This window comes from Sebastes fasciatus, chromosome 3, assembly GCF_043250625.1.
Source record: "Sebastes fasciatus isolate fSebFas1 chromosome 3, fSebFas1.pri, whole genome shotgun sequence".
Classification (NCBI taxonomy): domain Eukaryota; kingdom Metazoa; phylum Chordata; class Actinopteri; order Perciformes; family Sebastidae; genus Sebastes; species Sebastes fasciatus.
Window position 1 is genome coordinate 34,656,971 of NC_133797.1, and position 15,591 is coordinate 34,672,561.

Below are 15,591 nucleotides of genomic sequence, written 5' to 3' on the forward strand. Positions count from 1 at the left end.
GTACAGAATATAATTTGCTTTCCAATTAAATGTTTAAACACGCGGATTTCTGTAATCTTTGTTTGGATTGCAATCTGAAGCGCGTCTAACTGCATGCATCACACCTGGTTTGGATTGCTTTTATAGACAGAGTGAAATGAAAAATAAATTTTCCCAGTTTTAATCCTGTGTCTCTGTGTTAACTGTTAATTTATCTCTTGTTATATGCCAAATATATGTCAAATTCCCCATCAAATCCCCGTCTTTTCTCTTCTGTAAAACGGTTCAAAATGTTTGATGACTCATCCTGCACTCTGGGGCGTTTACAAAAAAATGGTGAAAACAATGGCCGCCCGGTTGAGCCAAGTTTATGAATAGCATGCTATTAACATTGACAGATCCAGCTACCGTAATAGAGGCAACGGACATTGTTGAATTCAGTGTTTTTCGCCGAAAGTGCCACATGTTTTGCATGTTTTTTAGTTGGTGGTTATTGTGGAAGAAAGTAGGGCGGAGAGAAGGAAGGAGGGTGATGTAGGAAGACCTGGAGGTGCTTAACGTGGCCAAAGGGGTTAAAGGTCAAACGTTCCTGCCCTTATTCTCATGAGTGTTTGTGTATGTGAGTCTGTGTTTGCAAAGGATCAGGTCACCTTGTCCCAGTTTTAGCCATCGCGGCCATGTCTTTCTCCTGTTGTCTTCTTTTCTGCCTCCTCTTTCTTCTGGTAACATATGTTGTGTAGAGCTGAAACAATTAGACGATTAAAGGTGCCCCTGTTTGCATCCATGTTTTCTAGCTAACGGTGTTTTTTGTCCCTGCTCTTTTTGTGCGTGTTTTTCTCCGTATAATTCCATATTTTTTTATTTACTTATTTATTTCTCTTCGTATTTCCACATTTTTTTATTTTTTCATTTTTTTTCTATATATTTCCTAATTTTTTATTATTTTATTTATTCCTCTTTATATTTCCATATCTATTTTCTTTTTCTTTTACAGATTTATTCTTTATTGTGGCACTCCTGTGGTGACTCCATACATGCTCATGTACCATATAAACAAAACAGACATGCCTCCAATAGCTTTACTAACGCTCAAAAACTTAACAGATTATCTTTTTTTAATCAATTTGTTGATCAACAGAAAGTTTTTCTGCAACTATTTTGTCAATCGATTAATAATAATCAGTCATTTCTCAAGCAGAAATGCCAACATCTGATGTCTCCAGCCTCTCTTATTTGAGCATTCGATGCTTTACTTTATCGACAATGATAATGAATTGAATAATTTTGAGTTTTGGCCTGTTGGTTTATATAGATCAAGCAATTTGAATACATCGCGATGGCCTTTGGGAAGTTATAAAGTGCATTTTTTTGTTGAATTGAAAAAATAGTCTGCAGATTAATTAATAATGAAAATAATCATTAGTTGCAGTTTCAGTGCGGCTGCTGTTCTTTGCCCCAAATTTGATCTCCTTCATTCTTTCTCTGCTTATTTGTCTGCTTCAGTCCTGTGACCCTCTCAGCTCTGCCTCACCCGTCTCTCTCCTCCCTCTCTTCCTGTCCCCATGCTGCTCTCACTTTGTTCGCCTCGTCTGTCGCTCTCTCTCTCTCTCTCTTTCTGCCCCTCGGTAACCACCTCTCTCTCCGTCTTTTTCATGAGCGTGACTGGACAAACTGGCTTTTGCCACCCGGCAGTGTTTTTTTTTTTTCCTGTCTCGGTTGCAGAGGGTCGAGTTGCTGATGATTGTCCATTTGTATACTAGTATTATTGTGCTGCTACTAGCAACAGTCTTGTACTGTAGCTACTGTACCCTCAAAAATACTGTGTTAAAGGCCCATGTTAAACCAACCTTTCTTTTTGAAGGAAACAGTAAATGCTTGGTTTTGCTTTTTATTTCCTTCTTCCTCCTTGTCTGCTCTGTTTCTGTTTTATTTCTCCTTGCTCCCTCTCCCTTTCTCTCTGCCATCATGCTGTCACTCAGTTTGACAAGGATAGGAAATGGTATTTCTCTGCAGGTTTGTCTTTTTTCAGCAGAACATTACAAAGTGGCCCATGTGGCAGTGGATGACATCTACGGGAAGTGGTGTGCAAGTTACTGTAGAGAAAGTCTTTGCAGACTCATGCGTCTGTCATACTGTACGTGCTAGTGTGTGTGGTTGTAAGAGAAACCTGATGACTTCAGCATTCTCAGCTGCAGTACATGCAGTTTTTTACATGACATAACTAAGTATGCACATGTGTTTTCCTAAACATCAAATAGCCTTTGTCGCCACAGCCTGTTCAGCCAGACAAGAAGAACTTTCCACATTTTCAGCTAGCCAATCATATGTTGTCTGTTTCTGACATGCATGCCTTAATGATAGGTTGAAGTTAAAGGGGAACTCCACTGAAGTCTGTATACAGGTCATGGGTAGTACTCCTGCCTATTTGGAAAGAAAGTTGTATAAAGCCTTTTGTTTTAAGTCTAACTAGAAGTGCACTCGGAGAGCGCAGACCTCCGCCAAGGCAGGTTTCCTGTACGTCGCTGCCCTGCACCCTATTTTTTCCCCTGATAATGCTGCATTAATAACAACAAATCTGTGTTGGAATCGGCAGGACGGAAGGTAGTTAACGTTAGCTGTTAGCTCCGTGCAGGACTGTGCTGCTTACCGGCTGCTAGCAGCTAACATTAACTTGCTCTCCTCCTGCCGATTTCAACACGGAAGGTGCCATGTGCACTATGATGTGTTCAGGCTCTATTCAATAAAAATGAGTATTGGGCAAACGTTATCATGATGTAGAATAAAAAAAATACTGAGATTTTCCTCTACAAATATTATCAGAAAGAACCTGATCAGTACCTTTCAGGTAGCCTAGATTAGGGGAGAAGTGCAGGTCATTTTAAGTAGGTTTAGTACGTACAGACAACTACAGCTATAATATGTTTGGGTCTGAAACAGGGCACACATATAACATACAAAATACACCAAAATGTAACATTTATTCATCTCTCAGGCAAAAAAATATAAATGACATGATAGTGGGAGTAGATTTCTAATGAAACTGGTCATTTTAAGAGATCATCAAACCAGCAGGAACTCATCATCAATACAATATACTCATCTGTTGCTGGAAAAGGGTCATTTCCATCAATCTTGTCTCCTTGTTGAGTATAGAGAGGAAATTACAAGTATCGTCGCATTTTCATGATTTGTTGCTGTAAGAAAGCTTCTTCCTCTTCTATTGTTTTCTGTCCCTTCTTCTCTCATGGTAGAACAAGTCAAAGTTACAATGGCATTTTCACCTACTAGTGTCATATTCAACAGAGATTTTGGAGTGATTATACTGGAGCTGTAGGAGCACACAGATCACACCCTTTATAATAACATGGGCTTCAGTCAGAAATGGGCTGAGCTCTGTGGCCTCACTCCCCAAGAGACATGTCCTCATGTTTCACTGGAAAGTGTGTGTGTGCGTGCGTGTGCGTGTGCGTGTGCGCATTCATTAAAAGTGAATATCTGTCCTCCTATTTTTTTTGTCCACGTCATGTACGCTTGCATGACCTCTGTGTGGACACCATGTCTGTACCGAGTGGTCATTATCACTCAGTGGGAAAACTCCAGGCATTGTCCTCACAGTGGAGGGCACGCTAACACACACAAACACACACACACACACACTTAACCCGTGCTCTGTCTTGTCCCTCTCCGTCCAGCCCTGGGCTCCTCTACGCTGCTCACACAGTCTGATTGAATTAGCCTCGCCTGGTGCTTTTATTTACTGAATTAGCCCAGGATGAGTCATTCATGCCCGTTAGCTGTCTGTCGCCATCTTTGCAGTGTTACACACCGGGTCAACCGTGGACATATAAACATAGACGCCGCATTGGACGCTTCAACCCCGTTGCAGCGATACGCCAACGTGGGCGCCATATTGGACCTGGCAAGACTGGCCTAATTTAACCCTATACAAGTGAACGGGGGAGCTGCCATTTTTCTGGATTAAAAAGCACTATAACGTCTACATTTCTCAACTGGTTTCAATGAGTCATTTAAGAAAAGTAAAGAAAGTATCTTATCTGTAAATACTTAGTTAGAATTAGTCATAACTAAATGTATTTCTTACTTTGTGAGGAGTTAGTTTGCATTGACGATGTGAATAAGAGGGCATGAGCCGAGTGGAAGAACTCAAACAATATCTCTCCAGTTCAGTTACACAATCAGTTCACCATCTGACACACTCATTTAGCTCAGCAGAAACACAACAGTCCACAGTTATACTGAAACACTTCAACCTTCTTTAAGCAGCAGCAGTTACTCCCACTGTGACCAATGTTGTAAGTGTAAGCAAACATTTCATCAGTGTTTTTCCCACAGTGGCAGGTGTGGATCACATGTATGCACTCTTTACACAGGGAGGTGGAGACGGAGAGGATTTATTGTGTCATCATGTCAAAGTGCATGTCACTTTAAGGGTAGTGCCACACAATTATGTGTTAGAAACTTAATAATTTGATTAAGTTTTGTAATCATTATTTGACAATTTTGTTGGCTTCCTTAGAGTCATTCATCAGTAGATCAATAATCATGATTTGCCAAACTGTCTAGAAACCTTTCGAGGCAACAAGTAATGATGATGAATGTTGTTACATGCAGAGGGCAACCTCCGGGGCCTGAGAAGTGAAGCCAATGCAAGAGTACCATAAACTTGTATTCTTTCTAATAGCCAGCAGGGGGCGACTCCTCTGGTTGCAAATAGAAGTCAAGATTGTATAGAAGTCTATGAGAAAATGATCTCACTTGATTTATTACCTCAGTAAACATTGTAAACATGAGTTTATGGTCTCAATCGCTAGTTTCAAGTCTTCAATACAGCATGATGTTCATTTAGTAAGTTATGGTCCCATTTAGAGTACAATAGCATTTCTGTTGTCATGTCACTTTTGGTTGCAAAAAAACAAGATGGCGACAGCCAAAATGCCAAACTCAAGTCTTTAAAACAACAGTCCATAAACAAATGGGTGACGTCACGGTGACTACGTCCACTTCTTATATACAGTATATGGTTACATGACTTACTTTACTTAAGCTTGGGCCATTGACAAATGTCCTCCACTTCACTCGGTTGTTGACGCTTCTAACCGGGTTCTCCCGAGTTGAGCCCACTTCCAGACATTTTTGCCTTTTTCGGTTACATATAGTATTTTATTTGTTGGAATTTCTTTTGTTTTTTGGTTAACAAAGATCCTAAATAAAAGAGCCTTAAGTTTGAGTTTTAAATCAAAATATTTTATTTCTTCATTGTATTGCACTGTACCTGATTGTATGAATGACATGGAAAAACTATATGGTGGCATATAACAATATTGATAATTATTCCAAAGGATACCAGACTTTGGCAAGTCAGCCAGTAGATGAACTGTTTTCAGCTACAACAGACAAGTTAAATGAAATGTATTATAAGTCATTATTGCAGCTTTCGCCACAGGATGTAAACAATGATTCTCCATATTCAGCTCTAATGTAGAGTCCCCTTCCTTTTCTTATCTAGGCTCGCACAGATCAACTGAGGAGTCAAGAGACATGAGTCAACTTTATGTGGAAAGCCGGACAAACCACAGAATGACCACAAAGTTACAGACACAATTAGTCCACTCTTTGTGCACTCAAATTCCTCTCCTGTGACAAGAAAACATATTGATCATTTCCACTAAACCGGACTGTTTTCCCAAAGCTCAAAAGTTGTCCGTGGTCATACTGTAAAGGCAAAATTGAAATAAAATCCCACCACTAATGAAGACTGTGTGGAAATTATTAACGGTCTGTCATGAAAGGCCTGTCATTGACGGCTTCCTGTCTTTGGTCAACTCTGGTGATGTCACTGACCACTCCTTCATCCTCTCCCCCTGTTGGATGTATTAACAGAGCTGGACAGAGTGCCAGTGGCCACCCGCGGTACTGTGACCCAAAAAGCATTTTCCCCCATACAGTAGACAGCCATTATAAAAGTTATCTGTAAAACCGTTGACAGGACACTTCAAACTGAAAACAAGGTCAGCTGTCTTTATGTGCATGATGTCATCTATCAGTATGTACAATGTGAAAGCCTACCATGTGCTAATGTGTTAGGGAAGCATCTTTCATTAAAGTGAATGGGCGCCATTTTCGATCCTGTTATCCACTTCTTATAATGCATCCATGTTTGGGCAGCCATCAGGCAACCTGCCAGATAACTGCTAATGTTTTTACCACGAAAATATGGACAACTCCCAGACCGGACAATACCGTGGTAGCGACCTGTCAATCACAAGGTAGCCACGCCCTAGAGCATCCCCTGCTTTATGGTCTATTTGACTCTAAATGGAACCATAATTTACTAAATGAACATCACGCTGTATTGAAGAAGACTTGAAACTAGTGATTGAGACCATAAACTCATGTTTACAATGTTTACTGAGGTAATAAATCAAGTGAGAAGTAGGCTCATTTCCTCATAGACTTCTATACAATCAGACTTCTTTTTGCAACCAGAGGAGTTGCCCCCTGCTGGCTGTTAGAAAGAATGCAAGTTTAAGGCACTTCCACATTGGCTTCACTTTTCAGACCCGGAGGTTGCCCACTGTTTTTTTTACCCTCTGAAACCTGATCTACTGGCTGGATTCATTTGTAACTGTAGCACAGTGCTAGCTGTTAGCTGTCAACCTCTTCCTGCCTGCAGTTTCCTCTTCTCTCTCTCGATTGTGTGACACCTATGAATGATTAAATCTATTGTGAAAATTTCTAATTTTGCTTAAGATGGGCAAAGTAATGCCCCTTCTCCCTGTGCGATTGTGGGCAGTCACAGATGAAAGTTGAAATCGTGAGAAGAAACGTGGTGAAATCTTTGGTCGTCAATCCAAAACTGTGTTTGATTGCACTGCGAGTCAGCATGTCCACGGCCAGCCAAAAGATTGCGTGGGCCAAAATTCTGACCGTTTCTAAATTTATGGACCAAATTCTGGTTGGTTTGTAAATGTGGGTCATAACAGCAATCATAATACAGAATAAAATGAGGCAGACTAGATTCTAAATACCATTTTGAAATAAAGGTAAAAAACAAACAAACAAAAAAACCCGGCAGTTCAAGATACTCTTGTATTGATATTTTCTTACACCCCTATTTATGATCAAATGTATGTTGTGTCTCTGTTTGCATATTTCGTTTTCTATTTACATCATATTGTTATAAACCTGACATGTATTTGATTACACCCATCTGGCCCAGTGTGACATGCATTACACCTGTGAGATTGCTGTTATTGTACAGCGTAAAGGGGCCTCAAACCGAATGCTCAATTTCTAGTTTGGAGGTTGATGTTGGAGGCTAGCTTCAGGGCGCTAACTCCACCCACCACTATTTTCAGACGAGGCTGTGACCATCGTCTTTCTATAGGGGACGGGGAATCACCACTGTGGTTTTGTAGATGCGAGCCCAAAGGAAACAAAAGGTCAAGCAAGCAGCAGAACCGCGTCCCAATCTTACTCTCTGGCTTTGATCCAATAATACATAGAAAATGCATCCTTCCCTTGTTTCCGTTCTCTAGATCATATCACCGACCCCCCCCCACCCCCCCCCAAAAAAAGCTGTCACAAATTCACTTCAAGCCAGATCTGATTAACTGACGTGAATAAGCAGCTGAGAAAGACTTGACATTGTACTAGCTTACAGCTGCAGATCCAGGAGTGAAAAGTTTGTGTCCTTGATGTATAGAGATTCTGTCCCCCTTTTCTCCGTGTCCCGCTCTCCACTGACAGCAGCAAAATTGTAGAGGAAACAGGAAAGGCCTGAGCAGCTTGGTGTTGGGACGGATATCCTCTCTTGGAGGCGTTCCCCCCTCCTCCCTCACTTAACTCTCCCTCTCTTTATCTCTTTTTATCATTTTTTTTTCGCTCTCGGTGTGGCATTAGCTGTTTGGCTGAGCTCAGGAGCGTATCGAAGACTTCTGATCATCTGTAGTTTTTGTGGGGTCATTTGTATCTGAGTGAACCATGTGTTGGCATGGTGACGAGGAGGACGAGGACAGCTCGGAGGTGAAGTGTTGTTGGCTTGTTTGGTTGATTTGTGTGTTCCTGTAATAGTGGCTGAGTGGCTGTGATGTCTAGTGATTAACGCTGTTGTGTTCCTGATTGTGTGTCTGGCTTGTTGAGTCTGCTAGGAGTGTTTTTTTTTTGAGAAGACACAGGAAGTGAGTGAGTAGAAACTTGTGGAGCCCAATTATTTACTGGTACTACTAAGTGTGTTTTTCATTTAAGTAGAGAAGCAGCGGTTCATGAGAAAAGGCTGAAATAGGACAATGGACAGCACAGGTCATGGGACTGATTTGTAATTCACTTTAATGTAGAGTTTTAGCCCATTTGGCAGGCAGACTATCTTGAAAATGGCATTTCTAATGGTATTCCTGAACTTTAGTGACCCCTAAAGCTCTTCTTGTAAGCAGGTTGCAGGTTGGACATTGGAGATTTGTTTTGAAATATTATAAACAACAAGATTTTTGTCATTCCTCGCTGCTCCTCCTGCTTCCTTTTCTAGCATTTTCATTTTTACCCAACTTTGCCCTTTTCCCCTCCCCACCCTCCATCATCACTATCTCTATTTCTTTCCTCCCATTACTGCCTTATCCTGCTCACCATCTCTTCCTCTGCTGTCTGCCTCACTCTCAACACCTCCTCTTACCAGGCGGACTGTGCTGTAAAGTATTGTCATCATGACAGTTGCCTAACTTCTTTATCCTCTCTCTCTTTCCGTTCACCCGTCCAGAGTGACCCAGGTGAGCTGTCGGTTCTGGAGCAGCTCGGCCTCGACCAGAACTCTGATTTCTCCGATTCCGGTGTGCAGCAGCTTCTGGACGAGCAGCGTGAAAGGATCCGCAGAGAGATTCGTAAGGAGCTGAAAATCAAGGAAGGAGCTGAGAACCTACGGAGGGCGACGACTGACAAGAGGAACGCACAGCAGGTTAGCAACAGTTACCCTCAGATCTTCTCAGAGCCTTCATCCACCAGCACCTGTGTAGGGACAATTAGCTTGTTTTGGGGAAATGGAGCCAATTAGCCTAAAATTATTAAGCAGCTAAACACTTTAACTATTCGTCCATCGATATAACCTCAGTGTCAGCATAATAATATTAATAAACCGTTACATTGAAACCAGGAAGAAACTTGGACACATTTAGATTGTTTACGTTTAAAACTGTGTAATGGTCTAAATATTGTATATTTGTGACATCACAAATGGACAAAAATCCTGACAGCTTGTTTCAAATGAAGAGTTTCTGAATACGGGCTGTGTGTATTTCCCTGTGGATAGAGCGTTTCGATACTTTCACAATATTTATATAGGACTTAAGCCTGCCTTATAATAAAAAAACATGAAATTGTCACTTTTTTATAATATGGGACCTTTAATATAATAACGACTCATTGAAATCGGTTGACGTTATAGTGCTTTTTATCCAGGAAAACGGCAGCTTCCTCGTTCACTTGTGTAGGGTTACAGGCCAGTCTCACCAGGTCCAATATGTCGCCCAAGATGATGTATCGCCGCAACAGGCTGAAGCGTCCAATGCGGCGTCTATGTATAAATGTCTGTGCGTCAACCAGCCAGAGCTAAAGGGGGCAGGACCGGGTGGAGACCAAAGCGACGGAGCAGCAGCTAGGAGTATGGTGGAAACTATGGCGGAAAAGTCCTAAAAAGCTTCCAAGAAAAGTTTCTGGAGTGGATGCTCCAGATAAAATAGAAACTCTGCATTCAGAGGAAGGATTAAAGGATAAATAAGTCTTGCAGCCTGAATAACTGGTTCAAAGTCAAAAGTGTGCTCTTGTTTTTGATGATGTTTATGTCCACACGTTGTCCAAAGTTTCATAACCATAAATGATGATCTACTGTATTTGCCCATCACGTCTACAGGTGGACAGCCAGCTGCGTTCTTCTAACCGCAAGCTGGACAACCTTCACGCTCAGCTGCAAGAACTGGATGCTCACATTGTGGTGAAGGGAGGAGAGGAGAATAAAGGTGTGTACTGTATGTGAGAAAATGTCACACCTATTGTTAAATCTACCCTTGTCATTTCAAACGAGAAAGTTACAGATTAGTGAGCGGGACTGCTTTGTGGCAGGAGTTTTGTATTAAATCCACTGATACCGTTATAGTATGAGTATTTGGCGTAGGGAAAACAGGTGAGTTCCAGTCTGATTCATGTGTATCCATGGCAGCGGGACTAATCCAAAAGTTGTGCCACATATTATTTGACATTACATGAAATTCCCCCGAGGCTATTCTCACTTTAAAGCACACCTTGTTCCTTTTTATATCCTCTCCAACCTTTTTCCTTCCCTCCACAGATGAGTGTCCTCAGTCTCCAGGGGCCGAGAGTCGCTCCTCAGCCCACAAGGATCGCATCGCTGCCCTGGAGAGACAGCTCAACATCGAGCTCAAAGTCAAACAGGGAGTTGAAAACATGATCCCTATCTACGCTAATGGATCCACCAAGGTACAGGACATTGACTTAATCCATACACACACACACACATTCACACACACACACACACACATACATTCACACACCTGAACAAGGCTCAGATAGCATTGACAAACACAAGTGTGCTGAAGTATAATATTACAGACACACATTAATGTAAAGAGCTTTTTGTAGGCCGATAGTACACGTTATACCTCTCCCCAAGCTGGCTGGTGACTGACAGTGTGTGTGTGCATCTTCATCATCCACAACCTTGTATTCTGCTGACTCAGATGATCTCTAAATGGACCTGTGACACACAAAACCCCTTCCCTTATGCACACACCTCATCTCTTGATTACTTTAAAAAATCCCCTCCCCCTCTTTTATGCAGCTGTTTTCACCTTGCCATTTGACCTTGCTCTCATACCTCCACTACTCTTTCTGTTTCACTGCTTTAAAATACAAATCTAACACCCATGAGAATCAATGAACAGAAAGAAGAAAAAAAAGGAATTCAGGATTTCTCTCTGTTGCTCCAAGTTTTCTCGTATTATAACAGTTACCGTCATGTGATTTGCTCCTTGTCTCGACTCCATTCAGGATAAGAAGATGCTGCAGACGGCCCAGCAGATGCAGCAGGACAGTAAGACCAAAATTGACATCATCCGCATGCAAATCCGCAAGGCTGTGCAGGCCACCGAGCACAATGACGACACACAGGGTGAGTTTGATTGGCTGACTAATGCGGTACCAGTGATGCAAAACACACTTGATGCCATTGGTTTTGGACAAACACCTTTAAAGTTCCAAATGCCAGTAAAAAAGTTTTTTTATTAATAAGGGTTGCTCACCTTGGTTGGCTGCTACATTTTGGAGATAATAACATTTAAGGGTGCTTTCACACCTAACCTGTTTGGTTTAGATAAAACAAACTCAGGGCCGTTTGCCCGGTACTATGGTTCATTTGGGCTGGTGTGAAAGCTGTCAATCGAACCCTGGTGCGGACCAAACAACTGAACTGAGACCGCTCTAAAAGATGGGTCTCGGTTCACTTTGAAGTGGGTTCGTTTGTGGTGTGAATGCAAGCAAAACCAACCACCAGCATATATGTGATTTTAGCATGATTTCAAAATCTAAACTACTAATAAATCCATCTGATCGAGAAATCTGTTCAGGATGCAATCTTTTTATTGATCTGTATAAGGTCAGTAAAGGTCAAAAGCTGTTAGAATTGATGCGCTTGTATACTTTGTTAGTTAAAGGCAGGGTTGGTAAAGATTTTTAAAATGTTTTTTGTTCAATTAGTTGAAATCCTCAATACATCCCAAAAACAATCAATAAATCAAATGCTCTGACAAAGAAAAGAAAAAAACAATTCTGTATCCATGGCTTTCTCAGGACTGTAATAAACCCTTCCAATCATTTAATTTGGCCCGAATGTAATGATTGGACGGGCTACCTACCTACCTGCGTGTGTGCAATCCAGGGCTAGAGCCTCAGGACGTCCTGTCATTATATATATTTATATATATAAATGATTATGTTCATAATGATAATTTCGGGGGAGTGGCTTTGGAGGGAGGCCTGATGCTAAGGACTGTTAGTGTTGGTGAATCTTTCTCTTGATTTAGCGACTTTTGGAGCTAGTGCTGCTAGCTACTTTCATTGGAAAAGAGTTGGCAACAAAGAACATAAATAAACACATCAGAAGCATTAAAATGCTGCATAAATTTCTGTCAGTCGCCGAAATTTGATTTCCCCACGTGGGGAATGATGCATGATGACAATCGCCAAAACTGTCCAATCAACGAGTTACCTGTCAGTCTGTATAACTTCATGTTTACTCCTCTGGTTAGTTTGTAAAAGTCAGTTAACGGGAAACAGACCAGAACTAAAATGCAACGTGTCATTTATTCCTCTTGGTCCGGACCAAATGAACCAAACTACAGGTGTGAAAGCACCCTAAATGTTGTTTACAATATTTGGTCTATTGTTGAATATTTGGTTGCACTGTGAAAGGTTAGCGCTCTTGAATGTACAGTAGGTCTCATAAACAGTCCCATAACATAGGACACTGTCAAAATACTGTATATACTGTGTACATAAAACCATGGAGCGCGGACATAAATTGACATATCTACAAAACATACAAAGTATTGATGTTGACCCAACATGCTGTAATTATTTCTATCTGAACATTTTTAGTTCACCTGTCAGAGGAAAAATTAGCTAAAACTGTTCATTTCAGACGCTGTCTGTGGTTTATGACAACGGTCAGCCGGCACTGACGGGATGCTTTTCATCTCTCTATCCTCTATCAGCTGCTCCAGACAGCAGACACACTGTAGCATCAACAGATCAATAGAGAGCCGGCTCTGTGTTTTCTCTCCACCTTTAGTTTTGTGGGGAAGAAGATGAAGAGGATTGATACACAATACACTGTGTTGTGTGTGTGTGTGTGTGTGTTGGGTGGACAAATATGTGTGAGTGAGTGATACAAAGCCTGTGAAATGGCCCACCTGGCGCATTACCACAATCAATCGAATTCACACACAGATGCATCCATGAAAAATAATCCAACCCTCCAACAAAAGGAGCGGCAGATGAAAAGTCTCTTTCACACACTCACAGTACATTATTATTATTTTGCTGTGTGTCGAGATGGAACACAAACATTGTCTGGGCAGGTGATTGCATGTGTTATATGTGCATAAGTGTGGTCGTGCACTTCAAGTTACAATCAAATGTGATGTCCTGTTCACTTTCTCTTCTCTCTGACACACATTACATGATGTGGCAGAGCGATCAATGCTGTTTCAGGGCAGGTGAATGAGTTTCTGTGGGGCAGCGAGTGCTGTGGACCATTATGTCGCCTTTGCTGGGAAAATGGGCCAATTGATTACGGTGACGAGAGGTGGACGGCTTGGTAAAATGCAGCAGGGGGAGCAGGGAGAGAGCAAAGGGAGGGCGGGTAGAAGTAAAATACAGATTTTAAAGATGGTGCATTCCCTTTGGGGCCTTGTTTTCGTTTCTGCTCTTGTCAGACCGAGGCAGCCGATGGCTGTTAAGAAAGTGGGCTTTTAAGGCGAAGAAGATAATGGCCATTTGGAAGGATTTTAAGGGCCGTGCTTTATCACTCTGTGTCCTCTATGTGGAAAACCTACTGGGTTTTTAATGATTTGAACTTCATTCCATTGCTGTAACATGATAAAGATGGTATTATACTGAACATGTTAATGATCAGACTGATGAGCAGCCATTTATTTTTTTACTTAAAGAGGATTTTACACATAAGGCTGGGCATACACTGTACAGTTTTTGCCCGTTTCTGACCCGAATTTTGAGCCGCACGACTCATTTTAGAGTTGACCGAATTTCAGCTTCGTCAGGTGTCGTTTGCCGTGCAGTGTACAGAGGGGACCGAAGACCGATTAACTCTCTTTGCCTCAAGCAAGGGAGTGCAAGTATCTCGGGGACTTGTTCACGACGAGATGGACAGGCGGTTCAGTGTGGCATATGCAGTTATGCGGGCGTTGTACCGGACCATTATGGTGAAGAGGGAGCTGGGCCGGAAGGCAAAGCTCTCGATTTACCAGTCCATCTAAGTTCCAACCCTCACCTATGGTTATGAGCTTTGGGTAGTGACCGAAAGAATGTGATCGCGGATACAAGCGGGCCAAAATGAGCTTCCTTCGTAGGCTGGCTGGGCTCAGCCTTAGAGATAGGGTGAGGAGCTCAGACATCTGGAGGGAGCTCGGAGTAGAGCCGGTGCCCCTTCGCGTCAAAAGGGGCCAGCTGAGGTGGTTCGGGCATCTGATCAGGATGCCTCCTGGACGCCTCCCTTTGGAGGTTTTCTGCACAAGGCCAACTGGTAAGAGGCCCCGGGGTAGACCCAGAACACGCTGGAGAGATTACATATCTCGGGTGGCCTGGGGAACACCTTGAGGTCCCCCAGGAAGAGCTGGAAAACGTTGCTGGGGAGAGGGACGCCTGGAATTCCCTGCCCCAAGTGGAAGAAAATGGATGGATAGATGGACTTTCTCAATTAATCGATTAGTTGTTTGGTCTATAAAATGTCAGAAAGTGGTGGATTCCCAAAGCCCAAGATGATGTCCATAACTCAAAGATATTCAGTTTACTCTTATAGAGGAGTAAAGAAACCAGAAAATATTCACATTTAAATATTCACATTTTTTCTTAAAAAAATACTCAAACTGATTAATCGATTATCAAAATAGTTGGCGATTAATTTATTAGTTGACAGCTAATCCCTTAATTGTTGCAGCTCTAATGGTAACCTGAATATAACTCTCTTATATAAACTTCAACACTTGAATTATCTTCTTTTGTGCCGGTGTCCCTCACAGTCTCTGGATCTTTCTAGGTAGTTCTCTCTCTCCTTTAAACCACACACACATGGGGGTTGTGTGTATAGTGTACACAGACAGACAGTCTCCAGGCACCACACCCGGTGGAGGGGTCATCTAGCAGGGTCTGGGCTCCAGGCAGAACACCTTATTAGGAGATAAAAGCATCCACATCCATCTCCACCCCTGCCTCCCCCTTTTCCTTTCTTTCTCCTCCTGTCTCAAGCAGAATAGCTCTCAACAGCTCATAAGTCATAAAAATCATTTTTAATCACTCCTCTATGCCCTTTTGTCCTGCCTCTTTACTAACCTGACATTTGAAAGTCAAATGCACCTTTTTTTTTTTAATGCTATTTTCCTTTTCCTTATCTCAGGCCTCCTCTCCTCTCCTCATACCTGTGTTTGTTGCCCGCTGTGAGAGGCTGCTACTGCTGCTACTGGGCCATTAAGCTAACCACTTAGCTGTAATTGTGCTTCACGGGAGTGACCCCTTGTCTGTTTTTCTAAGTGAGAGAGATCGAGTATGTTTTTCCCATTTAACTGATAGCATTGAACCTAATTTTCGGCTTTGACCTCGCTACTGTGACCAGACAATTCCATTTAAGGGGTGAAATAACCAATAGTCAGTGTTTTATCAGTGGTGTTGGTTGCATTTTGAAGTAGCACTTAGTCTACAGCGAAGAATCACAGGTACTAGTGTATCTAATGGCAACAAATATACATTTGTTCAGTTTTAGTAGTTTTTGTTGTCAGTTTATGATTTGGTTTAGGG

At 42.0% G+C, this 15,591-nt stretch overlaps 1 protein-coding gene across 4 annotated transcripts in view; it reads left to right on the top strand.

Moving 5' to 3' along the window:
• Window positions 1-15,591, top strand: part of pkn1a (protein kinase N1a) — a 63,192-nt gene that overhangs the window by 32,451 nt on the left and 15,150 nt on the right. For 2 of the 4 annotated variants that reach the window (XM_074630557.1, XM_074630558.1), the window contains exons 1-5: window positions 7,887-8,025; window positions 8,753-8,947; window positions 9,899-10,004; window positions 10,334-10,482; window positions 11,053-11,173. In XM_074630557.1, coding sequence (XP_074486658.1) covers window positions 7,984-8,025; window positions 8,753-8,947; window positions 9,899-10,004; window positions 10,334-10,482; window positions 11,053-11,173 — 613 coding nt within the window. In that variant the 5' untranslated portion in view covers window positions 7,887-7,983. Of the gene's footprint in view, window positions 1-7,886; window positions 8,026-8,752; window positions 8,948-9,898; window positions 10,005-10,333; window positions 10,483-11,052; window positions 11,174-15,591 lie in introns of those variants that run through there. The other 2 variants (XM_074630559.1, XM_074630560.1) reach the window with 1 other exon arrangement.